The 26,440-nt window shown below is 38.4% G+C and overlaps 2 protein-coding genes and 1 long non-coding RNA gene across 5 annotated transcripts in view; 2 read left to right on the top strand and 1 right to left on the bottom strand.

Annotated features, from left to right (window-relative positions):
• The first annotated feature begins 11,354 nt into the window (after window positions 1-11,354).
• On the top strand, window positions 11,355-12,134 carry LOC128629443 (sodium/hydrogen exchanger 9B2-like). Its single transcript, XM_053677594.1, has 2 exons — window positions 11,355-11,544; window positions 11,878-12,134. Exons 1-2 carry the CDS (start codon window positions 11,467-11,469, stop codon window positions 12,082-12,084), a joined length of 285 nt encoding a protein of 94 aa, XP_053533569.1. The 5' UTR covers window positions 11,355-11,466; the 3' UTR covers window positions 12,085-12,134.
• A 21-nt stretch (window positions 12,135-12,155) lies between these two features.
• The window catches only part of LOC108261750 (uncharacterized), a 34,287-nt gene continuing 20,002 nt past the window's right edge, over window positions 12,156-26,440 (top strand). The window contains exons 1-3 of one of the 2 annotated variants that reach the window (XR_008393794.1): window positions 12,156-13,154; window positions 13,476-13,588; window positions 18,013-18,136. This is a non-coding gene — a long non-coding RNA (uncharacterized LOC108261750). Of the gene's footprint in view, window positions 13,155-13,475; window positions 13,589-18,012; window positions 18,137-26,440 lie in introns of those variants that run through there. The other variant, XR_008393795.1, reaches the window with a different exon arrangement.
• On the bottom strand, window positions 17,256-19,882 carry LOC108262192 (putative C-type lectin domain family 20 member A). Of its 2 annotated transcripts, XM_053677592.1 has the most exons (4): window positions 19,326-19,880; window positions 18,852-19,193; window positions 18,029-18,120; window positions 17,256-17,857 (listed from the first exon to the last, which is right to left on the bottom strand). In XM_053677592.1, exons 1-4 carry the CDS (start codon window positions 19,660-19,662, stop codon window positions 17,771-17,773), a joined length of 858 nt encoding a protein of 285 aa, XP_053533567.1. In that variant the 5' UTR covers window positions 19,663-19,880; the 3' UTR covers window positions 17,256-17,770. The 2 variants fall into 2 exon arrangements, with proteins under 2 accessions (XP_053533567.1, XP_053533566.1); XM_053677591.1 differs by lacking the exon at window positions 17,256-17,857 and having other exon boundaries at window positions 17,867-18,120; window positions 19,326-19,882.

The following is a 26,440-nucleotide window of genomic DNA, read 5'->3' as shown; positions in this document are numbered from 1 at the left end:
ACTGTCAACCATTGTTTCTTGTTGCATGTTCCACTTTCTGAGCGGAGCGTGTAACCCTGGGCCCAGCTGGGTTCATTTTGCTGTCTTGCTGACTGATGAATAAACCTGCTTCTTCTGAATCCAGTCTCCGTGAGTTCCGCTATGTTATTTCTCTAAAAATACAAGTCAGATTTGCTTAATTAAGTTCATAGTTTAAATTTGTGAGCTAGCAGGGCCAGTGCAGGCTGAAGTAGCCCAAAATTTCCTGCACACCAGGCTGAATTACACGACTGGATTGTAAAAAGTATAGACGTCTTTAACTTAGCCATATTCATGCTGTATATTCACCAGCGTAGCTTTACGGTGCATATCATGCAATAAAATATCAGCAACAGGCCTCGTCCCAGATGCAGATCTACAAAAGTAGGATTAGGATTGAATGTGCGTAGCTCTGGCTTTGTGGAGCCACAAGTTCATAATGATAAACATTTCCTGGATTGTGCTGTGTAGACTGGTGACTTTTTCTCCAGGTTAAATATGAAGTTCTTTGTAGAAGCAAATGTGAGGGCTTGTCTTACAGCTGAACGCAACCTCAGAGGAGCATGTTTGCTAGTAAAATTTATTCAAAAAAATCTATTCTTCCTGTCTTGGACGACAAAACGAACCACAAACATACCATACAGACCATCTCTAGAGGTTCTTTGCATACAGTTTACTTGTGGGCTGTTTTAGAGGGGTCCAAGTTCACACTCTGGATGCACCAATATTAAATTCTACAGGATTATAAATAACTAGCAGTTTCACAGATTAATGGTATTGTCATGTCAAAGCAAACTATCACCTCAATTTCCCATAATGCACCACGAACTACAACCATGGCCGATGACTACGACTCCCAATGGAACACACACAGTACCTTCTCCTGAGGACTAATCACACACACCTGTTCCCGATCACACTGACAATCACAAAACATTACTTAAGAGACTGCTCAGTCACATCATCTATATTTTACCAAGCCCTGCCATTGTTTTGTTTATTCTGGGTTTGAGTCTGCTTTACCTGCTAGCCGGATCGCTGCAGGTCTTTATTTATGTCTTTTGCCTTGTGCTCTGGATATTATAATCTTTATTAAAGCTCTCAACTGCAATTGCATCCATCCTAATCCTCATTATGGGACAGGTATCACCATATTCTAGTAATATTGACGTTTAACAGCAAAATCCACCCTGAGAAGGGTTACAAAGCTATTTCAAAGGCTCTGGGACTCCAAAGAACCACAGTGAGAGCCGTTATCTCCAACCGGAACAATTCAGCACAGTAGTGAACCTTCCCAGAAGTGGCCGACCCAGAAAGAGTGTCTTATTACACAGTTGAGGGTAAATCAAACCTGCAAATTAAATACTACATTAAATCCTAATGTCAGTGCAAAACTGTCCACATTTCCTTATGTCCAGCAGTCAGAGAGCCTGTGCTGGGATTTGGAGACAACACTTCTGTTACTCAGCTAGTGCAGCCTTCAGATGTTGGCATGAAGCAGGTGATTGAGCGATTCACACCAACTAACCAACCCAGTTACAATTTAAAATCAGAGAGATCCAAAATACAACAAATTAACATTCTGAACTTTCAGCAGTTGCATGTCACAGCCGATGAAAATTAGACTCCACAAACTCAGTGGCTCTTTTTCTAGAAGTTATAAAAGCAAGGCAGACTGGAAGCAGTCACATGCAAACCTCATCACCTGCTCACCTGCTCAGATGAACAAGTAGGAGGATCTTTACCTGTCATGGTGGTCATGATGATTGTTCTAATAGGATTTTCAGTGCATGTGTCTACATGAAAGTATATTTTTACTAATGAAATAAATCTGGTGTTTGGATCTGTAGCACCTCCAGTTTTGTTTGTGTTACTGATTGTTCTACTGCCGACTTCTGGTCAATGTAAGTATTGCAGTTAATATTATCTGTAGAATTACATTTTATAGAACACCTTTCTGAATTCTGACTACAAAATAGTTACAAGAGGTTTATATTTAAAATTGTTTATTGATGATATTAATGTATATTATTAATGCCTTTAGGTACAGAAAATAGAAACAAAATACAAGAAATTAGTATATATTTATAACTGTAGATGTGGAAGAAATAAATGACAGTAATAGTGGCAAGTGCATTATATATGACTGTTCAGAGTACACACAGTGTATTTACAGCTTCTGTTACATTCACTATATTCTATATAAGAATTATTCTTTACTACAACACACTGATGCATTAAACCCAGTATTGAACACACCCTCTCTGACTTTCTCCTTATCACTGTGTTCAGTGGTCTCTTGCAGCAAAAGCTGAACATGTTCAATATTAAAAAGTTGCAGTGAAATCTGACTTTAAAATTTCGGCTGCAAAGTCAAAGTGGGCGTGTTCCAATCAGAGCAATTAAATACGTTTATTCCTCTACTTCTGGCTAATCTTGTCCTCTGACACTGCCTACTGATTAAAGCTTAAATGTTGTAGGTTAAATAAAATTTCAGTCAGTTTGGAATCTGCTCGACTTGAAGGTGAGCGTTTAGACGTTACAGATCATCCTTTTTCTAGTGGAAGATGTTTCCATCTGGCTGCACCTTCCAGGTCACTGTGGTGTTCTCCAACATGCCTTTTTCCTCCAGTTTCTGTTTGATCTGAGGATCAGAATCAGGATTTAATTACTCAAGCCAAAAAGAAAAGGAATACGTGTCACCGAGAAGACAAGAAATAATAAAAGGAGCAAAATTCTTGAGAATGAAAGAAATTTGAGAGTAAGAAATGCTAATATGGGTTTCTCCAAATTTCACAGACATCATGTGACTCACCTGATCTAAAATGGACGACTGCACAGCAGGATCAAACACACTCCCATCAGACTTCACCTGCAGTCTCATTATCTGACTCCTCGCTGGGTAAACTGTGGAACACACACACACACACACACACACACACACACACACACACACACGCTTTAATTTCTCCATAATGTAAAGTTTTCCCTCTTCAGGACACTGCACCGTCTGAATGAATATTATGATATATGGCTTAACGAGTTCAATCTTAAATGAACATTAATTACACAGACACTCCTTTATGTGTTAGATTTGATTACGTTATCATTTTGTTTATGGTATATTTATATTTTTATACAGTAAAATTTCAGTCATATTTCTAAATGACTTTTTGCACCAAATGAAAACAAATTGTGTTTAATTTGAACTTCATCTCCTTTCGTCTTCTTGTGCCGTCATTTGCTCGTGAACTGTGAGCTACTTTCTGCTGCATTCAAATATTTTAATGAGCTCTCATCAACCATCCCTTTACTTTATTATCTCAAGGGAAGTTTGCTCGATATAGCGGTAAATGTCTGAGAGACAGTTTACCCAGAAGCCACTGAACACCAACAAATTGTAGATGAAGGTGTTTATAAGCATAAAAAGGAGCATTTATTATTATTATTATTATTATTATTATTATTATTATTATTATATCATAGCATTTTATTTTCACTTCCTTCTTTTGGCATCTAAAGATTTTCAAAAATGTAATTTTTTTTCAAACAAGATACAGAAAATGATTTAAAGCTTAAATAAATTTTTTATTCAGTTTTGGGTTTTTTGAAGTCAACATTGATTTGATATTAGAATCAATAGCAGAAAGAACAGAAGACTCACTGGTGTGACAGAAGAAATAGGTCAGGTTGGTGCATCGTTCATCGTAGAACAGTCCGTTATTAACCACTGCGCAGTTCTGACGGCCCCCATAATTATCAGGTTGTCCAGGAGCCCATGGGATGTTTGAAGCGTTGGTGCCATCTGACCACTTCCAAGTGTCTCTGTAAAGCCCAGTCCAGGAATCACCCTGGATATTCTTCACCTGCAGTAACATGTCGTTGTCTGAGCTGTTAAGAGAGCTGGCCAAGTCTGTGTGATGTGTTCGGCAATAAGTTTGAGCTTGAGGCCAGGTCAACAGAGGACTACTGATGCCGATGAACCTGGCAGCACCACTGAAATTAGCTGTGAAAAATAAATAAACAAAAGTCACGTCTCTGTCTCACAGACAATATGATACCAAGATACAACCCAAAATGTGAAAAACCAGCCATCAAACCAAGACTAGGCAAATTAACATCAGGATATTGACTCACCATTGTAGCATATGAAGGGGTATAGTTCTGTACATTGTTTATCTATCCATCCACTATATCCGTTATGGTCACCTATTATAACACATGCTTGTTTTCCAAAATAATTATCAGGCTGTCCAGGGATCCAATAGGTATAAGTGACACTCGTCAGTGGGAGATGGTTTAAGGACCAGCGCCAGCTATTGATGTCATTGTACAATCCGACCCAGGCAGATGTTGTCAGACCTTTGCTTGCTGCTTCTTTCTCAAATCGTAGCCAATCAGTATCACTCAGGATGGTTGCCAGGTCAGTGTACATCACCCTGCAGTAATTCTGTGCAACAGGCCAGGTCACCAGTGTCATCATCAGGTTATAATTGTGAGGGACGGTTCTCAGGACGGATACAGTGACTGGGACCAGACCTGCTGGTGATATTATATTTTATGAAACACACAGTGAACTTTAACTGGTGAATATCTGAATATAGATAATCCTAATGGCTAAATTAAAGAATTAGCAATGTATAATTAACAATTCAATCCTGCAATTCGGTGCACATTAATGAGTGGTTTATAAAAATGCTCTCACCAGTGAGAAACAGGAGAAACAGATTCAGCTTCATGATTGACGGACAGCTGAGGAGTCAGAAAAAAAATCACAATCTGAAGGACAAAATAAAAGTATGTAAGTATCAAATACAAAGTGATTTATTTCTGCAACTTTGTAAATGATTCTCTAATCAAGCTTTCCATCATGATCATGATCAGGTGTCAGGTTAGAGCCGATAAGCTTGCGGGACTACAGCATCCATCAGCACTGCTCATGTTCACGTCACTCACCAAGTCACATGATCACAAACACCTGGAGCAGGTTTACGCACAATGCAGCACTAGTATGTAACTTGGAGCGGGGTGTTGGGGTGTGGATGTATTTACCCAGAATGCTGTAGTGTTATGTATAGGTCTATGGCACGTCTGATCATGCATTAATTGATCGCCTGCGCTACACTATACATCAGACAGTGGGAACGGACAGCTTTCAGACACGACATTCTTCTCTTCTTTATAGTTCTTCTCAGGCAGTTTCTATCGCGATATTGTTATTAAAATTGTCCAGAGCGTATTATTGTAACACGAGACTGGATATTAATGCGCGAGCGCGAATCTCTTCCAAGGCGGAGTTCCTTCACTTTCGCACAAAACTCGGGGCGCTTTCGACATTCTCTCTGCTCTCGCACAGATACTGCGAGTGCACGCGCACACTCGGTCCTGTTGACTCAATCTCTACTTCCTCTAGAATGATCCAATCTCCTGTATTTAATGTTGTTAGAAGTTATCGACCAAACACAAGAAGACATCCCAGATGAAATTAATTGTAAATAAATTAAGGATTCATTAAAAGCTAGTTATTATTAATCATCAGTAATTAATTTTTAGGTGTTTATAAAAAACTTTAGTGCAGTGTCATATATATATACACACACACACATTTATATGGGGGGGTGCTAATGATGTCAGATACATAAATAAAGATAAATAAAATGCCATAAACAATAATGTCTGTACCTGTAAGCCTGTCTCAGTTGCAGTTCTGGTTGTAAAATCTAATGTAAAGACACATGTTGAGGAAATCTTTTATGTAAATATATAGATATAGACAGATCAAAAGATCCATTTGCAGGAACCACAGGAATAGGAGTATATTTCCGATCTAAATATAGAAATGCCATGTAATCCAGGGGTGCAAAATTCAGTTCCTAGAGGGCCACAGCCCTGAAGAGTTTAGTTCCAAACCTGCTCCAACACACTGTAGTTTTCAGATCATATTCTGATTTATAGCTGAATCAGGTGCATTTGCTTAGGGTTAAAGCTAAACTCTGCAGCTCTGTGGCCATCCAGGAATGTATCAGTATTGACTGAACTGCTGTTATAGTAGGATTAACATACGTAGAGGAAATTAAGCACGACAGAGTATATAATATGTTCTGGTTCAGTAGTGGCATCTGGCCAAGTAATTTTTGTTTGTCTGTATCACATTTTTGTATATGTGTAGGGGCATAAATTCCTAAAAGCCAGCTGAGTTTATTTGTGTAGCTCAGTGCCATGTACAGTATCCATGGGAACAACCGTCTCTGTCTCTGTTCCTGAATAGGCGGTTCCATTCCTAATGTAGTCAGCTGCAAAATCCTCAGCAGGTGGAAAGAACTGAGGTGGGATCTGAGAGCTTCTGAGATGGGCTGCAAAAAGAGCATCAGGTGTGCCTTTGGATGGGATTGTATGTGTATTCCAGGCATGGATGAAATTCTGTAGCCCAACCATGCAGCATTTTGATGCAATGGCAGAGACACAGTACTTCCAAAAGGGGTCATCAATGTCCAAAAAAACATTTTTGACCAAGACACACAATGTGTACTTAACTGGGCAGTTTATTCGCGAGTTGATTTCTACCCACTTTCTTTCAGCAGCGTGGTTGTGTCTTGACTGATTTTGAATGAATTGGTGCCTATTGACGTTAGTGCGAAAGGCCCGAAAATGATCTTGTTGATACAGACATAGATAAAACTCTTAGCTCAAAAAGGCCATGGCTCAAGCAGGTGACTCTGTAGGTACACCTCGTCATAAATGATAAGATTATTCTTGATCCGCATTACATAAAATCCCAAAAGTTTCCCACTGAAACCATCAGAGACAACAACTTGCATCATTCCAAAACCCACGAGCTTTTCATTTTGGTCCAGTTTGTGACCGGAATACTCAGCGGAATAGACATGGGGATTCTTTTAGCGAGCAGATCCCTCTCTTCGCATCTGAGTGTATTGAGGGTAATTTGTGCCTCACAGCTCTTTCACCCAAGCTGTATCCCGAAGCTCTCAACATCCCAATCATCATCTTTATACCGTACACAAGGCCACAAACAGTAACTGCTGGAACGACTACATCCACACCATCTCTGCCTGACCGTGCGTAATCAAAATGATCAATGTCCCTCGATGCGCAAAATTTAGAAATGGAGGAAATACTGGAGCCTCTCCCGAGTCCATGTTGCTGCTGTAGGACCTCTTGAACTTGTTTGCTTCACAACTCGTCTACTAACCTGCGGATTACACTTTCATAATGATCAAGCGCACTCCACTCTCACATCGTCCAGAACAATATGTGGCTGTTAACGCGCAGTCACAGTTAATGCAGGTCTGATGTAGCCGAAACGTAATGCATGATCAGATGTGTCATAGGCCTATACATAACACTACAGCACTCTGGGTAAATACATCCACACCCCCACACCCCCCCTTCCACACCCCCTCCATCCCCCGGCGGTACCGGTACGGTCCAATCCGAGCGCAAAACATAGAAAATCAGAATAATGAGTTATTTTATTTAAATGTTTGTTCAAAAATCAGACTCGGATGCAACAACCCAAACTTGTAGAATCGAAAATTAAACTGAGAGACAATTATCTGTTTGTGGATTATTCCAAAGAAATGGAAAATGAGAGTTTGAAGCGAATTGAACAAAGAACTTCAAAGAGTTACACGGAAAGAGACCGACCACAGTCTGTCACGTGATGTAAATGATCATACCAGAATAAATGAACGCTGGAGTTTATTCTCTGATACAGGGAAGATTACTGGCGCTTTGTTAATAAGAAACACAACAATGTTTACATTTACTTACCAATAAAATAAAATCATTCAGTAAGTTTATCAGTGCACGCCAAGGGATTTATTTTATGTTCTGAATATAAAAGTCTGATTGTATTTCTCCACATCTCCTAAAATGAGTAGGCTATATTTCTGGATTTAATTACATTAGACTGGAATTATTATTATTATTAGTATTATTCATTTGATGCGATATAAACCATTATGCTTCATCACTGTGGTAATGATTTATCATGTCATGACAGATGGAAGACTAGAGAGCTGATATAGATAAAGATATGCTGCAGATAGCTGGGCTGAAAACCGGAGAAGTTTGATAAAAGGTTCTAATTATATCAAATTATATTTATTTCTCAAGTTTATGCTTTTGTTCTTTTTATTTTTAAACGGATTCACAATCATGACGTACTAAAAATGTTGCCCGTTTAAGTATCTTCAATGTAGTTAACTACTTTTTGTCAGTAACTTGTAGAGGAGAGAACTACTTTTATAAAAGTTCAGCTTGACTTTAGCTTAACTTCATCAGACTATAAAAGCTACAATTTCCAGGTGATTTCCCCAACACTGAGAGACACACTGATTTCCAAAGATTGTGGGCTTTATTAGTTTTGTACAGTATTACTTCAATTAAACCTTTAAACATTTTAACCATATTAGATTTATTTAATATTAATGCAATATATTAATGTCTTGCTAACCTTACTCAACATGCTACAATATTTCTTCATTAATTAATCATTAAATTTGAAGAAATCTGCTACTTTTTACTTGCTGATAATTGGTTTATTAACAAATTTTAAATCCACGTGTTAAATGTTTATCCTTATTGTTAGAATTAACTGAAATTTAAGTGTTGAGCATTAAAACATACCTGTAATATGAAACTCTGAAGGCTGGTGTTTCTTCAGTAGCTCCGTTGTAGATCTTCACTGCTTGTACACAACTCTCTACAAATCTGCTTACTTCACCTGTCCTCTTCTTAATATGGAGAAATTACAACATGGGTGACGCAGACTGATTTCCATTTGACTTTAACTTTACCTTAGACTCCAGACTGCTTATTTAAACAAAACCAAACACTGACCCATCCTCCTCAAATTTCAGCACAGAAAGGAGGTGAAGGAGTTCATCAGGTTGCCTTTAGTGAGGAACAGCCATGTGTCAATAATCAGATCCAACACTCAGCATACACGATATTATCATGGCTGCTTTATAAAATCATCACTGCCTCTTCTTGAACTACAGAATATTATAATCATAAAGGAAGATCTACATGATGTATTAAAAGATAGAAACAGTCAGGACTAAATTCTTACACACCTTACAATTTTAGGAGAAGTGCATTGTGACTATTTGAATAAAGAGTCCTGTTTTACATAGGAAATGAAGCAAGGCAGAGTGGAAGTAGTCACATGCAAACCTCATCACCTGCTCAGATGAACAAGTAGGAGGATCTTTACCTGTCATGGTGGTCATGATGATTGATCTAATAGGATTTTCAGTGCATGTGTCTACATGAAAGTATATTTTTACTAATGAAATAAATCTGGTGTTTGGATCTGTAGCACCTCCAGTTTTGTTTGTTACTGATTGTTCTACTGCCGACTTCTGGTCAATGTAAGTATTGCAGTTAATATTAATTGTAGAATTGCACACCATAGGACGCTTATTTCTACAATGGCTACAGAATAGTTACTAAAGGTTTATATTCCTGTCACGTGAAGGAGGCGCGGACAGAAGCAAGTGCAGGTTAGGTAGTTTAACCCCAAAACAACAAGTCCAAAGTTTAATGCAAAAATCCACAACGTAAAACAGGCGGAGGTCAGGCGGTCAGACTCAACAAGACTCGGCAGAGAAACGAGAACAAAGTCAACACCAGGAACACAAACACGATATCACTGCTTGGTACAGACAGAGAATGTCGTGGATAAATCAACCTTTTCAGCCTAAGTCAAAAACTTCAGAGACGGAGGGGTTAGCAGATGTCAAAAAGTAAATAAACTTTATTGAAAACCAACTAAGTGTGAGAGTCTGCAGAAAGTCCAAATTATGCAAACACACACAGCCCTTTATATACCTTTCTCCACAGCGTAGTTATTGTAGGCGTGGTTTTGCCTTTCCTCATTAAAAACAGACCAATCTTCTTCACCACAATTAAATATTCATGTCTATGTGTTAAATTTGTGGAGCGGGCCAAGAGAGTTGTTTTTTCTCAAAACGATTTCATGAGGTCCGGTTTGTTTGTGTTACTGATTGTTCTACTGCCAGCTTCTGGTCAATGTAAGTATTGCAGTTAATATTATCTGTAGAATTACATTTTACATAACACCTTTCTAAATTCTGACTACAAAATAGTTACAAGAGGTTTATATTCAAAATTGTTTATTGATGATATTAATGTATATTATTAATGCCTTTAGATACAGAAATGGAAACAAAACACAAGAAATGAGTATATATTTATAACTAGATTTGGAAGAAGAAAATTCAAGTAAAAGTGTCAAGTGCATTATATATGACTGTCCAAAGTACACACCGTGTATTTACAGGTTCTGTTACAATCTTCTATATAAGAATTATTCTTTACTATGACACACTGATGCATTAAAGGGGTCATTTGATGCTGTTGAATGTTTTCCTTTTTATTTAGTGTGTAATCTATCTTTGTGTGCATGAATAAGATCTGCAGAGTTACAAAGCTCATCATCATCACAAAGGGATTTATTCTGTCTAACAGAGAGCACTGCTCCAGACCCGCCTAAAACGCCTTGATTGAAGTCCAGATATTACTTCCGCAAACATCTGCGTCACTGTTTGAAATTTTAGCATAATCCCGCCCAAAGGCAGGCACGAAGAAAGAAGGCGAGACTTCAGTGAATTGTTTGCCGTCATGTCGTGGAGACGCTGTGTGTTTCGATGTTTCGAAACCCCTTTGTCTGGCCTTATGAAAACTCTTTCTTTATGTAAATATATTTTCTGCATGTAGATAATAAATCGTTTTATTTCCCTCTTCACTTCTCTTCATCCTTTTTTCTGCTTCTTTTTCCCTTTTTCTTTTTTATTTTCTTTCTTTATTCCATTTCTTTTTTTCATCACTGAATTACTAATTGTTAACTGAATTTACTTTTTACTCTTCCAACTGTTTCTTTTCTTTCTTTTTAAATGTTCCTCTGCTTTCTCCTTTTTCTTACTTTCCTTTTTGTCCTTTTGCTTTGGTTTCTTCTGTTATTGTCTTTTCTTCGTTTGTCCTGATTTCTCCTTTATCTTTTCTCTTTATTGTTCTTTTAAATTTTTCTTTTGCTTCTGTTTTTCATTACTCCTTGCTTTATTTCTTTTATTTATTTTGTTTTCTTTGTGGTTTACTTTTTGCTATCCTGCCGTGAATTCTCTTTCTTTCTTTCTTTCTTTCTTTCTTTCTTTCTTTCTTTCTTTCTCGTGTGTGTGTGTTTGTGTGTCTGTGTGTGTGTGTGTGTGTGTGTGTGTGTGTGTGTGTGTGTGTGTGTGTTTGTGTGTCTGCGTGCGTGTGTGTGTGTGTGTGTTTATCTGTATGTGTGTGTGTGTGTGTGTGTGTGTGTGTGTGTGTGTCTATGTCTATGTGTGTGTGTCCTCAGCTCTGGGTCTGGCCACTCTCAGCATTGCCCTGAGTGTGAGGATCTTCTTCACCTTCCTCATGGTGCTCTGCGCTGGATTTGATTTGAAAGAGAAGATCTTCATCGCTCTGGCCTGGATGCCTAAAGCCACTGTTCAGGTCACCTTCACTTACAGCCTCGTTACATACAGCTTATAACCTGTTTACGACACACTCACATCTCACATGTCTTTTCGTTTCTTTTTCTTCTCTTCTTTCCCTTTTCTTCTCTCCTTTCTTCTCTGTGTGTGTGTGTGTGTGTGTGTGTGTGTGTGTATGTGTGTGTGTGTGTGTGTGTGTGTGTGTGTATGTATATATATATATATATATGGTGTTATTTATGTGTGTAGTAAATAGAGATGTCCTGAGCCAGTGGTTTGTACTAATCAGGGAACAGGAAATGAAGGTAAAGTGAACGCTGCAAGCTGATTGGCCGATTGTCTCTCTCGGCAGGCTGCGATTGGCTCGACGGCTCTGGACACGGCGCGTGTGAAGCAGGATGAGGAGTGTCAGCGTTTTGGTATGGACGTGCTGAGCGTGGCCGTTCTCTCCATCCTCATCACTGCTCCACTCGGAGCGCTGCTCATCGGCCTGTGTGGACCACGCCTACTGAGGAGACCCAAGAACCCCGAGTGGGGTGTCTTTGTGACTCCCCTGTGACTCTTCTACAACTCTATTTTGTCTCCTCTATGACTCCTCTGACTCTCTTCTGTGACTTCTCTTTTTTTCTTTTTTTAAAAGAATTTTGACCATAGAATTTTGCAGGTTTGTTATGTATACACATTGCTCTTGATTATTTTAAGGCCTTTATTTTACATTTATATTTCTAAAGAGACGACTGAAAGTGGGAAATATAGACAAACACAATTTCTATTTACGTCTTTGTTGTAATAAAAAAAGGGATTATCTGTTTTAAAGATAAAACAGCATCATGCTGGAATTATGCCATTTTTCTCACCACAATAAATCAGTGTGTATTTTATAAAATAGAATTAAATCATATTAAATGAAATGTTAATCAGTTTTTCTCAGGTCATCGTGCTCCTTGCGCTCTTACGGCTCCATCAGTACTGAGAACTTTATTTATTTCTTTTCTCCTGTTTCACTGCTGGAATGAACACACGGTTGCGTTTTCATTGATTCTGATATATTTTTCATGGATTTTTTGTATTTATTACTAACAGTATATTGTATAGACATTGCAGCGTGTTACCTCAATACTGTACAAATGGGATCATACAGATGAATCATACAGGGATATTTGCATGACTCTGGTCAGTAATGACTCGGTGTATCCATTAAAGGATTCCTTGATTAGTATTCTAGGCATGAAGTGATTCATTTATCTGGGAAATGTTAAAACACTAGTGTGTCGGCACTTTTATTCTGCAATACAGACTTTAACCACAAGGTGGAAGCAGAGCTCAAAGCAAATCATCGGGTTGTGGAGGATTGTGTTACAGGCAGAACACAACTCTTTATTACTTGTGCTCAGTAATTGTCACTGGTTCCCCTTCACTCACTCTATGCTATGAAATACTCTTTAGAAATATATTTCAATTAACACAATTAACGTTCAGTACACTGTTTTAAAATGAGACTGAAATCTGAAAGTGACTTCCTCTATCCTCTCTGAGAGACCACACGGGTAACACAGACCAAACTCACCCAACTATTCTAAAGACTTTGCTCGAGCGTGAGACTCTTCTGATTGTTCATCTACCTGTCAGGTGAGTTTATCTTTCTGAATATCAATTAGACAAGTGTTCAGAAGGGCTGTTCGTCATGACTGAGAGATTTTATGAGACTAGCAGTGTTTGCGTTTCTGTAAGAACTCTGTAGATTTAGTCATTTTAAATTACTGCACAGGTTTAAAATGACTCTCTATTATATAATCACTTTCACCTTTGTCATGAATAACTTTTTTTCAGTAAAGCTTAATATTTACAGCTGCAGTTTATTCAGTTGTGTAGGAAAGGTGAAAACTTACAGCACAGCAGGAGAAAAGCCTGAAGATTCCTGATTTCTGCTAAAATATTTATCATTTTCAGAAGCCATAGAAAGGATTCCTCCACCATTTTCCCCGTCGTCCTGAACGTCAGCGTCTCTGAAGAGTTTTGTGCACAGTGCAGTTTGCCAGTTCACTCATGGAGCTGCTGCTGGGGTAAGAGTCTTTATTAGGCTCCAGATCCTCTGTGACGCTGAGAAAGCTCTTACTGAAAGTGAGTGAGGCAGTGCTGCCCCCTGGAGGCTCTAACATGCTCCGAGGGATCTCGGAGGTTCTAAATGCCATGTGTGGGTGAATCAAGATCCATCCTGATGCTCTACTTCTGCTTGGAGCTTCTGCCCTCTGAGACTCACTCACTGCTGCTGAGGGTTGGCCCACATGTGCAGCAAAAGTTTCTGGAGATTTAAAGCTAAAAACTCTTCTGTAATTAATAAAAGACCCTCATCATAATGACCATCATAATGAAGCCAACCAACGATGACCTCGGACATCAGAGGCCTGGCTTGCAGCAGTCTGGACGGTTGCTGTGTAGATCACCTTCAGGACTGGCTGACAGCAAGATCAACACCGACGTCATCTAAGGAATTCATTTTTAAATTTATGTGGATAGTTTTGACATGTTCTCTGTTAAGCTCAAGAGATCTCAAGTTGAACAGAGCTGAAGTTTTGCAAAAGCTGGGATTGAATATACGTGAGGCTCGAGGAGACGAAGATGGTGGGGTTTTGCTGGAGGTCATTTTAAAAGATGAAGGTGCTATGACACGTGATTTTCTTTGTGGGTATTTGGTGGCTTTGTGATAAAATCCTTGCTGCTGAATCTACAGGTTGGTGGTTCAAATCCAGCTTCTCCGTGTGTTTTATATGTTTTGTGGAGAAATGTAGAAGGTGGAGTTAATATGGCAGGTTTTTGTTGGCCGATGTCATTTTTTGGCATGCCATTTGCAGTAATCAATCCTGGTTGCGTCTAGTCCAGCCGAACCCCATTATGAACGCAGTTCCATAGATTTGGGGAATTAGTAACTATGGGGGGCAAATACATTTTCACACAGGCCCCTTGGCCCGTTGCACAGCAGTGAAAGGTCATTAAGGTCATCTGATCAAGGTTTACTCTCCCTGTCTAGGGCTAGGCTGAAAATAAAAGGTGATTGTGCTTTTTCAGCGTATGCGGTAAATTATTAAAGTAATGTGCTTCTGTAAAGCCTTCCGTTATATATTTAATGTTCCTGCTCAACTGAGGTGTTCGACAGCATCTTACAACTCATGTGTTTACTATTACTTTTAATTCTATTTTACTTTATTATTATTATTATTATTATTATTATTATTATTATTATGCAGTATTTTGTAGCCTTTGGTTTCGAAAAGCGCTATTATAAATTAAGGTTTACTTATTTTACTTTACTATAGTTTACTATATTATTGTGCTGTGGTCATTAGAAGGTCAGTAGAAGTTTTAGACTCAGTGGGGGACCTGCACACTTTGAGACCCACAGCAGGAAACACACTCAGATCAGTTATTAAACTCACTCTTGTTAATATTTCATGATTAAAGTTAATATTTTGCACCTGGTTTCATCATTAAATTTCAAAAAGAAAAAAAAAGAAAAAAAAGTAAAAGGGGGGCGGGGGTGCGCTTCTAATAGTGTCTGTGGTGAAAGAACATCAGCAACATGTTCATATTTTGTGTGTAATACAGACTTTGACCACAAGGTGGAAGAGAATCACAAAGCAAATCATGAACTGTCATATCAAGCACAGATTGCTGCCAAGACAGGAAACATGACTTTTAGCTATTTAAAAGAAAACTCCACCATATAACCTTTCAGCTGGATCAGCTTAGTCTTATACACCAAAATACTGCACAGCATCTAGTTACACCAAGCACTTCTACAAGAACCTTAAAGGAACACTCCAGCCAAAATAAATCATGTAAGCAATGACACAGCTGTTGTAAACATGCCTCCTCGAGTCCTCCAGTGATGACACAGCAGGCTCATACAGTACTGGAACACCAGGCTGAATTACACGATTGGATTGTAAAAAGTACAGACGTCTTTAACTTGGCCATATTCATGCTGTATATTCACCAGCGTAGCTTTACGGTGCATATCATGCAATAAAATATCAGCAACAGGCCTCGTCCCAGATGCAGATCTACAAAAGTAGGATTAGGATTGAATGTGCGTAGCTCTGGCTTTGTGGAGCCACAAGTTCATAATGATAAACATTTCCTGGATTGTGCTGTGTAGACTGGTGACTTTTTCTCCAGGTTAAATATGAAGTTCTTTGTAGAAGTAAATGTGAGGGCTTGTCTTACAGCTGAACGCAACCTCAGAGGAGCATGTTTGCTAGTAAAATTTATTCAAAAAATCTATTCTTCCTGTCTTGGACGACAAAACGAACCACAAACATACCATACAGACCATCTCTAGAGATTTTCTGGATACAGTTTACTTGTGGGCTGTTTTAGAGGGGTCCAAGTTCACACTCTGGATGCACCAATATTAAATTCTACAGGATTATAAATAACTAGCAGTTTCACAGATTAATGGTATTGTCATGTCAAAGCAAACTAGCAGCTCAATTTCCCATAATGCACCACGAACTACAAACATGGCCGATGACTACAACTCCCAACGGAATACAGACAAGGCACCTTCTCCTGAGGACTAATCACACACACCTGTTCCCGATCACACTGACAATCACAAAACACTACTTAAGAGACTGCTCAGTCACATCTTCTATATTTTACCAAGCCGTGCCATTGTTTTGCTTATTCTGGGTTTGATTCTGCTTTACCTGCTAGCCTGATCACTGCAGGTCTTTATTTATGTCTTTTGCCTTGTGCTCTCGGTATTATAATCTTTATTAAAGCTTCACTTGCATCCATCCTAACCCTCATTATGGGACAGGTATCACCATATTCTAGTAATATTGACGTTTAACAGGAAAATCCACCCTGAGAAATCTGAGAAGGGTTACAAAGCTATTTCAAAGGCTCTGGGACTCCAAAGAACCACGGTGAGAGCCGTTATCTCCAACCGGAACAATTCAGCACAGTAGTGAACCTTCCCAGAAGTGGCCGACCCAGAAAGAGTGTCTTATTACACAGTTGAGGGTAAATCAAACCTGCAAATTAAATACTACATTAAATCCTAATGTCAGTGCAAAACTGTCCACATTTCCTTATGTCCAGCAGTCAGAGAGCCTGTGCTGGGATTTGGAGTCAACACTTCTGTTACTCAGCTAGTGCAGCCTTCAGATGTTGGCATGAAGCAGGTGACTGAGCGATTCACACCAACTAACCAACCCAGTTACTATTTAAAATCAGAGAGATCCAAAATACAACAAATTAACATTCTGAACTTTCAGCAGTTGCATGTCACAGCCGATGAAAATTAGACTCCACAAACTCAGTGGCTCTTTTTCTATAAGTTATAAAAGCAAGGCAGACTGGAAGCAGTCACATGCAAACCTCATCACCTGCTCACCTGCTCAGATGAACAAGTAGGAGGATCTTTACCTGTCATGGTGGTCATGATGATTGTTCTAATAGGATTTTCAGTGCATGTGTCTACATGAAAGTATATTTTTACTAATGAAATAAATCTGGTGTTTGGATCTGTAGCACCTCCAGTTTTGTTTGTGTTACTGATTGTTCTACTGCCGACTTCTGGTCAATGTAAGTATTGCAGTTAATATTATCTGTAGAAATACATTTTATAGAACACCTTTCTGAATTCTGACTACAAAATAGTTACAAGAGGTTTATATTTAAAATTGCTTCTTGATGATATTAATGTATGTTATTAATGCCTTTAGATACAGAAAAAAGAAATAAAATACAAGAAATGAGTATATATTTATAACTGTAGATGTGGAAGAAATAAATGACAGTAATAGTGGCAAGTGCATTATATATGACTGTTCAGAGTACACACAGTGTATTTACAGGTTCTGTTACATTCACTATATTCTCTATAAGAATTATTCTTTACTACAACACACTGATGCATTAAACCCAGTATTGAACATACCCTCTCTGACTTTCTCCTTATCACTGTGTTCAGTGGCCTCTTGCAGCAAAAGCGGAACATGTTCAATATTAAAATGTTGCAGTGAAATCTGACTTTAAAATTTCAGCTGCAAAGTCAAAGTGGGCGTGTTCCAATCAGAGCAATTAAATACGTTTATTCCTCTACTTCTGGCTAATCTTGTCCTCTGACGCTGCCTACTGATTAAAGCTGAAATGTTGTAGGTTAAATAACATTTCAGTCAGTTTGGAATCTGCTCGACTTGAAGGTGAGCGTTTAGACGTTACAGATCATCCTTTTTCTAGTGGAAGATGTTTCCATCTGGCTGCACCTTCCAGGTCACTGTGGTGTTCTCCAACATGCCTTTTTCCTCCAGTTTCTGTTTGATCTGAGGATCAGAATCAGGATTTAATTACTCAAGCCAAAAAGAAAAGGAATACGTGTCACTGAGAAGACAAGAAATAATAAAAGGAGCAAAATTCTTGAGAATGAAAGAAATTTGAGAGTAAGAAATGCTAATATGGGTTTCTCCAAATTTCACAGACATCATGTGACTCACCTGATCTAAAATGGACGACTGCACAGCAGGATCAAACACACTCCCATCAGACTTCACCTGCAGTCTCATTATCTGACTCCTCGCTGGGTAAACTGTGGAACACACACACACACACACACACACACACACACACACACACGCTTTAATTTCTCCATAATGTAAAGTTTTCCCTCTTCAGGACACTGCACCGTCTGAATGAATATTATGATATATGGCTTAACGAGTTCAATCTTAAATGAACATTAATTGCACAGACACTCCTTTATGTGTTAGATTTGATTACGTTATCATTTTGTTTATGGTATATTTATATTTTTATACAGTAAAATTTCAGTCATATTTCTAAATGACTTTTTGCACCAAATGAGAACAAATTGTGTTTAATTTGAACTTCATCTCCTTTCGTCTTCTTGTGCCGTCATTTGCTCGTGAACTGTGAGCTACTTTCTGCTGCATTCAAATATTTTAATGAGCTCTCATCAACCATCCCTTTACTTTATTATCTCAAGGGAAGTTTGCTCGATATAGCGGTAAATTTCTGAGAGACAGTTTACCCAGAAGCCACTGAACACCAACAAATTGTACATGAAGGTGTTTATAAGCATAAAAAGGAGCATTTATTATTATTATTATTATTATTATTATTATTATTATTATTATTATATCATATCATTTTATTTTCATTTCCTTCTTTTGGCATCTAAAGATTTTCAAAAATGTTTTTTTTTCCCAAACAAGATACAGAAAATGATGTAAAGTCAAAACTTAAGTAAATAATTCATTTTTGATGTGATATTAGAATAAGAGAAAACAGAAGACTCACTGGTGTGACAGAAGAAATAGTTCAGGTTGGTGCATCGTACATCGTAGAACAGTCCGTTATTAACCACTGCACAGTTCTCACGGCCCCAATAATTATTAGGTTGTCCAGGAGCCCATGGGATGTTTGAAGCGTTGGTCCCGTCTGACCACTTCCAAGTGTCTCTGTAAAGCCCAATCCAGGAATAACCCTGGATATTCTTCACCTGCACTAACATGTCATTGTCTGAACTGTTAAGAGAGCTGGCCAAGTCTGTGTGATGTGTTCGGCAGTAAGTTTGCGCTTGAGGCCAGGTCAGCAGAGGACTTCTGATGCCGATGAACCTGGCAGCACCACTGAAATTAGCTGTGAAAAAATAAATAAACAAAAGTCACGTCTCTGTCTCACAGACAATATGATACCAAGATACAACCCAAAATGTGAAAAACCAGCCATCAAACCAAGACTAGGCAAATTAACATCAGGATATTGACTCACCATTGTAGCATATGAAGGGTCTTAGTTGTGTACATGGTTCATCCCACCATGAATTATAGTAACCTATTAGAACACATGCTTGTTTTCCAAGACGATTATCAGGCTGACCAGTTCTCCATTTGGTATAAGTAACATTCTTCAGTGGGAGATGGTTTAAGGACCAGCGCCAGCTATTGATGTCATTGTACAATCCGACCCAGGCAGATGTTGCCAGACCTTTGCTTGCTGCTTCTTTCTCAAATCGTAGCCAATCAGTATCACTTAGGATGGTTGCCAGGTCAGTGTACATCACCCTGCAGTAATTCTGTGCAACAGGCCAGGTCACCGGTGTCATCATCAGGTTATAATTGTGAGGGACGGTTCTCAGGACGGATACAGTGACTGGGACCAGACCTGCTGGTGATGATATATTTTATGAAACACACAGTAAACTTTAACTGGTGAATATCTGAATATAGATAATCCTAATGGCTAAATTAAAGAATTAGCAATGTATAATGAACAATTCCATCCTGCAGTTCAGTTCAGTGCACATGGCATATAAAATAAATCTGCATGCAGAGAACTGAATAAATTTAAATGAAAATCTCATTGTGTCCAGCTAATGCTTAATTACTTTAATACAAATGTTTTAATTTGTACAACATTATACTACACACTGGACTCTGGAATGGAAAAGTCTGGATTTTTGTGAGTCTCTGTTCATTTTTCAGTCTGACCTCAGATGTTCTACAGTATTTTAAATCATTTATTTGCAAGTTAGACTTCATATAAAGCTGCCATAAGTGCATTGTGAGTCGAGTAGTGGCTGTCAGAGCAGAGTATAATTAGGATATTTGTAGAGATGGATGGAAGGTGCAGAACATGTTTATTAGGGACAAAAAACAACAACAACAAAGAAACAAAACCAAAACAGAGAAAACTTAAAGTGTAAAACAAGGCGCTAAGTTAAAACTTGAAAGAACAAAATCTAAACACGGGGCAAACAATAACCAAAATCTCACTAATCACAAAAACACAAACACGAACTCAAACTTAATTCACGACAAACAAAGAGGGAACACAGGGAACTTAAATAAGAAGTCTAATAAGAAATATAACACCGGTGTGACTGATCATAACAGGAAATGGGGAAACAACAGAAGAAGAAGTTCGACACAGTGAGTGTCAGTGCCCTCTAGTGGTCCAGGGAGGAACTGCCTCTGGTGGGCTTCATCTCATCTACCAGCCTCTTCATCAAATCAGTTTTATTATTTATTTTAAGTAAAGTCAGTAAAATAAAATATAAAGAGACAGCAAATGATAAAGGCAGAGTAATATAAAGTTATTGTTTATTTACAGTTTAGTAAAATCAGATATAAATAGGGTTAGAGGTAAATGCAATATTAATGTGTGTAATATTAATGAGTGGTTTATAAAAATGCTCTCACCAGTGAGAAACAGGAGAAACAGATTCAGCTTCATGATGGACGGACAGCTGAGGAGTCGGAAAAAAAATCACAATCTGAAGGACAAAATAAAAGTCTGTAAGTATCAAATACAAAGTGATTTATTTGTGCAACTTTGTAAATGATTCTCTAATCAAGCTTTCCATCATGATCATGATCAGGTGTCAGGTTAGAGCCGATAAGCTTGCGGGACTACAGCATCCATCAGCACTGCTCATGTTCACGTCACTCACCAAGTCACATGATCACAAACACCTGGAGCAGGTTTATGCACAATGCAGCACTAGTATTTAACTCACATCTGTATAGCGCTCGGTCTAGTGTCTGTTGTAAGTAAGGTTGTTGTGGTTGATTTTCTGATCCATGCCATGTTCATGTTTATTCCATGTCTTGTCTTGTTTGTGTTTATGTTACTGTACATAGTCCTAGTCTTTGTTCACATGAGTTTCACTCTAAATAAAATACTCTGCACTCGTTTCCTTCTCCAAACCACCATGACTTAATGAAATAAGAATTAAGAGCCTCGTCGTAGTTCTGGACAGGAAGAGACCGTCTGATGACACGGGAAGAGACCGACCACAGTCTGTCACGTGATGTAAATGATCATACCAGAATAAATGAACGCTGGAGTTTATTCTCTGATACAGGGAAGATTACTGGCGCTTTGTTAATAAGAAACACAACAATGTTTACATTTACTTACAAATAAAATAAAATCATTCAATAAGTTTATCAGTGCACGCCAAGGGATTTATTTTATGTTCTGAATATAAAAGTCTGATTGTATTTCTCAACATGGGTAGAACCCTGGATCTTACTCACTGTGAAACGCTCTTATTGAATTGAAATGGTTTTGAATTTGGTTTTAAGGAATAACATGATCACTATTCTTCAACAGGTGAGACCAGTTGGACGTTTGGACGTCGAGGTTGAGTACTAGTGTGTTTGGAATACAGAAGATACACTGAAAATGGGAATATGTGCTCAGTCAGATTTAAGAGAACATATTACATATACTTTACATAAAATACTAAGGATGTGATTTAGTTCTTATAGTAAACTTATTATTAAAAAGTTTGTAATTACTAGATTGAATTATGTAGCGTTAGTGTAATTCATGTAGTGTTCATGTAGCTCTCTCAGAAATCCAGTGGCCCAGGTTTGATGGTCAGTTTGGGTGATGGCACAGAGTTTGATTCTATTCAGTGCTTTGAAAGTACATGATCAAATCATGTTGGATGTTTGAACATCCATCCATCTTCTACCGCTTACTCCTTCTTCAGGGTCACGGTGAACCTGGAGCCTATCCCAGGGAGCATCGGGCACAAGGCGGGGTACACCCTGGACAGGATGCCAATCCATCACAGGGCACAATCACATACACACTCACACAACAGCCTACCATGCATGTCTTTGGGGGAGGAAACCGGAGTACCCGGAGTTAACCCCCGCAGCACGGGGAGAACGTACAAACTCCGGACACACAGGGCCACGGTGGGAATCGAACCCCGGATTCTGGAGGCGAACGTGCTAACCACTAAGCCACCGGCGCCCCACGAATACAATCCTTTCACTTAAAATTTGTTTGAAAACAAACTGTGTTAATGTAACTCCGTTCACTCACATGGAACCGATACACTAATGAAGTAAATTCAGTGCATCCCAAACTTCCTCTTTAACCCCCATCCCCATCCCCGTCCACCTCGAGTAACAATAAGTAGAAAACATAGATGAGAAGGAACAGAAGAACAAAACAGAGAATTAGTAGAGAGAAAGAAGACAATAATAAGAAAGAAAAGACAACAAAAACAATATTTCCACCAGTAATGGCGAATAGCAATGACATGCTGTTATGCTTATTATGGAAAAAGAGATGATTTAAAATGCGATATTTTTCACATTGCCTCAAATCCTACAGCAATCCTGACCATGAAGTCTGTTCAATACCTTGTTAGTCCTTTTATAGTGAAAACATGAGAATGTAAAACGAGAGATAGTGATCCCATCTTAAATAAATTCATTTATTAGCAAAAGAAAAAAGCACTGCAAAAATATCTTGAATAAATTCAACTAATAATCCCTCTTTATTAGAAATTGGATTATTTTATCGCGAGATCATTTTGCTTGTTTCACACATTTATTTTTAAAAGAATCTAAATTATTTGCCAGTAGAATGCAAACAAGAAGAGAAGCAACAATTCATTCATGAAGTCTAAGACCTTAAAAGGAAAAATCCCACAATAATAATCGTTTAAATAATAGAAATATTTTTATGCTAATATCGCCATAATCTCAGTGTATCTTAATCTGCCAGAGACATAACTTTAGGACTGAAATAGAATATAATGAATATTTAGAAAGTATAAATAATATAAAGTATCAAATATACAACACAATAATCGTCCAACCGAGTCTCACATTTTTACCGTAAATCACGGCGTCTGCATACGACTCATTTTTAATGTAGAGAAATGTTCATACAGGACTCCTGATCACTTCAGAGACTGTGCAGTGTTTTATCATCAATATCTTACAGGATATGCTTTTCCCCATGCACGTAAAAACAAGTGAAACACTTCATACCTGTGAAGGGAAGATTTGAAGGCTGTTGCTTCTTCAGTAGCTCTGTACGTTTCTGATCTTTGCTGCAAGTGATGTTCTGTAAATCGTATCTGGGTAGGAACATCTTCACATTTCAGATTTCTTATGCAAACCTTTCGGAACGTCAGGAATTTACAGTGTGGAGACCTGATTTCCCTAGGGTACGAGTCTGATATTTAAAAAACTACAACATGGAAATACTGACTGATTGCTCTTAGTCAACCTCCAGATGCTTTCCCTTACTTAATTCTTTACTGTACTTGGATTACGCTCATTTTAATCCCCACACTTGCTGATAATACTTTGTGTAGCCCACTAGAAAATGTAAATAAATAAATATTTTAAACCGGATTTAAAACCATGTAGATTAATTAAAAAATAAAGCAGAATGTAAACCACTATACTTTCAAATACGTTATTTGAACCAGTTAAAATGTTTCATGTAGATAATTTCGACCAATTAACACCATTCTGCACCTAGATCCCGCCTTGATTGACAGGTGACAGCGGGAGAGGGTTTTATTTATATATATATATATATATATATATATATATATATATATATATATATATATATATATATATATATATATATATATATATATATATTACTGCGCAGATGCACACAGCCAAAGCGAGGAGAGAAAAGGAGACAGAAACAGTAGAAAAAAAGCCTAAATTATAATTATATATTATAAATAACTGTTTGAAAGAGTGAAAACAAAGGTCGGAACAGTAGTACTGCCAGTTGGAGCGCTGAGGAACTTCAGTGTGTAGCATTTATTTACAGCAAAATGCTTTCTTTTAAATGAGTATAATATAATCACTGATGTCTGAGTCTGATGGCCTGAAGGAAGAAGCTCCTCCTGATCCTCTCAGCCATTCATGTCTGCAAAACTGTACAATTAATTAATAAAATAATTAATAATAATGAATAATTAATCAAATACCTGCGTGTATCCAAAATGACCAAGTAATGTAACATGCGGCATCATTGCTGTATTAGCTTAGCATAGCACTCAGCACTTAACTAACTCTTAACTCACCAAGTTTCACGTTCGTATAATTAAGTAAAAGAATACATGAGCAGACTCCTGCAGTACTGGAACACCTGTTGGGAAATTATATTAGATTGAAAAGGAAAATGGAGAAATTAAAAAGGAAAAGACCCTCCTTTTTCTAGAGCTGAAAAAACTAAGTGTCGAAGGGGCCCGAGCGAGGTGAGCCTGCAGGGATAGGTAAGACAAGTCGTGCGTATGTAAAATAGACACGCACACACACACACACACACACACACACAGAAAAGGAGTTTGGAAAACTTCATGTAATTGAATTAAAACACATAAAAGAATTACTTTTTAACAATCATGGGTTTTACATAAGATCTCGGGGATGCATGGTTTTCCTCTTCACGGCCAGGGGATTCGGGTGGCCTGGGTGCCTTAGAAGCAGTAGGGATCTGGGGAGTTTGCGTACCACATGACATTCTGTAGTACGTTTGGACAGCCGCATCTGAATATCTTTTCTTTATGAATGGCACCAAAACAGAAGTTTGAGTGGATGGGTTAATTCCTCTCCTTGGGGGGACCAGTGATGCGTGTCTGTGTGGATGCCTCCGTTCTCTTTTCCTGAAAGGCAGTACGTTAAACATGTTTGAGTGCCAGAATCCACTTTACGCCGTTTGAGAAGGGGCCCGGTGAAGGGGGTCTGGGAGGGAACTGTCGCCGTTTTCCTTTTAAAGGAAGATCCAGGGTTCTGTTTAGAAGAACCAGGGTCAATGGGTCTGGATCGTACATCTAGGAATAAGAGATATCAAAATACGTAAATATGCATATATATATATATACGCATATAAAATATACATAGGGCTGGACAGAGCGCAACAGGGAGGATAGATAAGGAAAGGTTGTACTTACCCATGGCTTGACGAGAGAGATGCGGGGGGGGGGGGGGGGGGTTCAGTCTTCACGCTGGTAGGAGATAAGAGGAGGCCTCCCAAGTTTAGTAAATAATAAAGAAAACAGATATTGGCTTTTTATTACTATGACGCTGTTAATGACGTCCACTTGTGCAGGCAAAAGTTTTCACTAGAACAAACTCAACGGCCCGTCAGATAAGACGTAAGAGAAAAGGTGCGAGCTAAGATAAGGGTACTCCCTAAAGGTACATGGATGCTTTAATTGTATATGACACACTGTAAACGATTGTTTCTTGTTGCATGTTCCACTTTCTGAGCGGAGCGTGTAACCCTGGGCCCAGCTGGGTTCATTTTGCTGTCTTGCTGACTGATGAATAAACCTGCTTCTTCTGAATCCAGTCTCCGTGAGTTCCGCTATGTTATTTCTCTAAAAATACAAGTCAGATCTGCTTAATTAAGTTCATAGTTTAAGTTTGTGAGCTAGCAGGGCCAGTGCAGGCTGAAGTAGCCCAAAATTTCCTGCAAAACACATACACAACTCACACAAAACTGAAAACAGGTGTGAATAATCAGGAAACACAAGCAGAGAGACAACCCATGACAGGACACGGGGGGAGACAGGACATGAATCAAAACAAAACACACCTGACAATATAAACAAGCGTGACAGTTCGGAGAAGTGTCTCAACAGAAAACTCTGAAGCTTCTGTCCATCAACTTTTCTCTTTTTATAAGAATTTATAAGGATCATGGGTGGAAAAAAAGAATTGTAGGTCTAATTGATGTACAGTATCTCATAGTTCATAGTTTAACTTTGTGAGCTAGCAGGGTCAGTGCAGGCTGAAGTAGCCCAAAATTTCCTGCACGCCAGGCTGAATTACACGATTGGATTGTAAAAAGTATAGACGTCTTTAACTTAGCCATATTCATGCTGTATATTCACCAGCGTAGCTTTACGGTGCATATCATGCAATAAAATATCAGCAACAGGCCTCGTCCCAGATGCAGATCTACAAAAGTAGGATTAGGATTGAATGTGCGTAGCTCTGGCTTTGTGGAGCCACAAGTTCATAATGATAAACATTTCCTGGATTGTGCTGTGTAGACTGGTGACTTTTTCTCCAGGTTAAATATGAAGTTCTTTGTAG

Source organism: Ictalurus punctatus, chromosome 29 (genome assembly GCF_001660625.3).
Source record: "Ictalurus punctatus breed USDA103 chromosome 29, Coco_2.0, whole genome shotgun sequence".
NCBI lineage: Eukaryota > Metazoa > Chordata > Actinopteri > Siluriformes > Ictaluridae > Ictalurus > Ictalurus punctatus.
The sequence above is the reverse complement of the archived record's forward strand: the minus strand, read 5'-3'. Positions and strand labels throughout refer to the sequence as shown.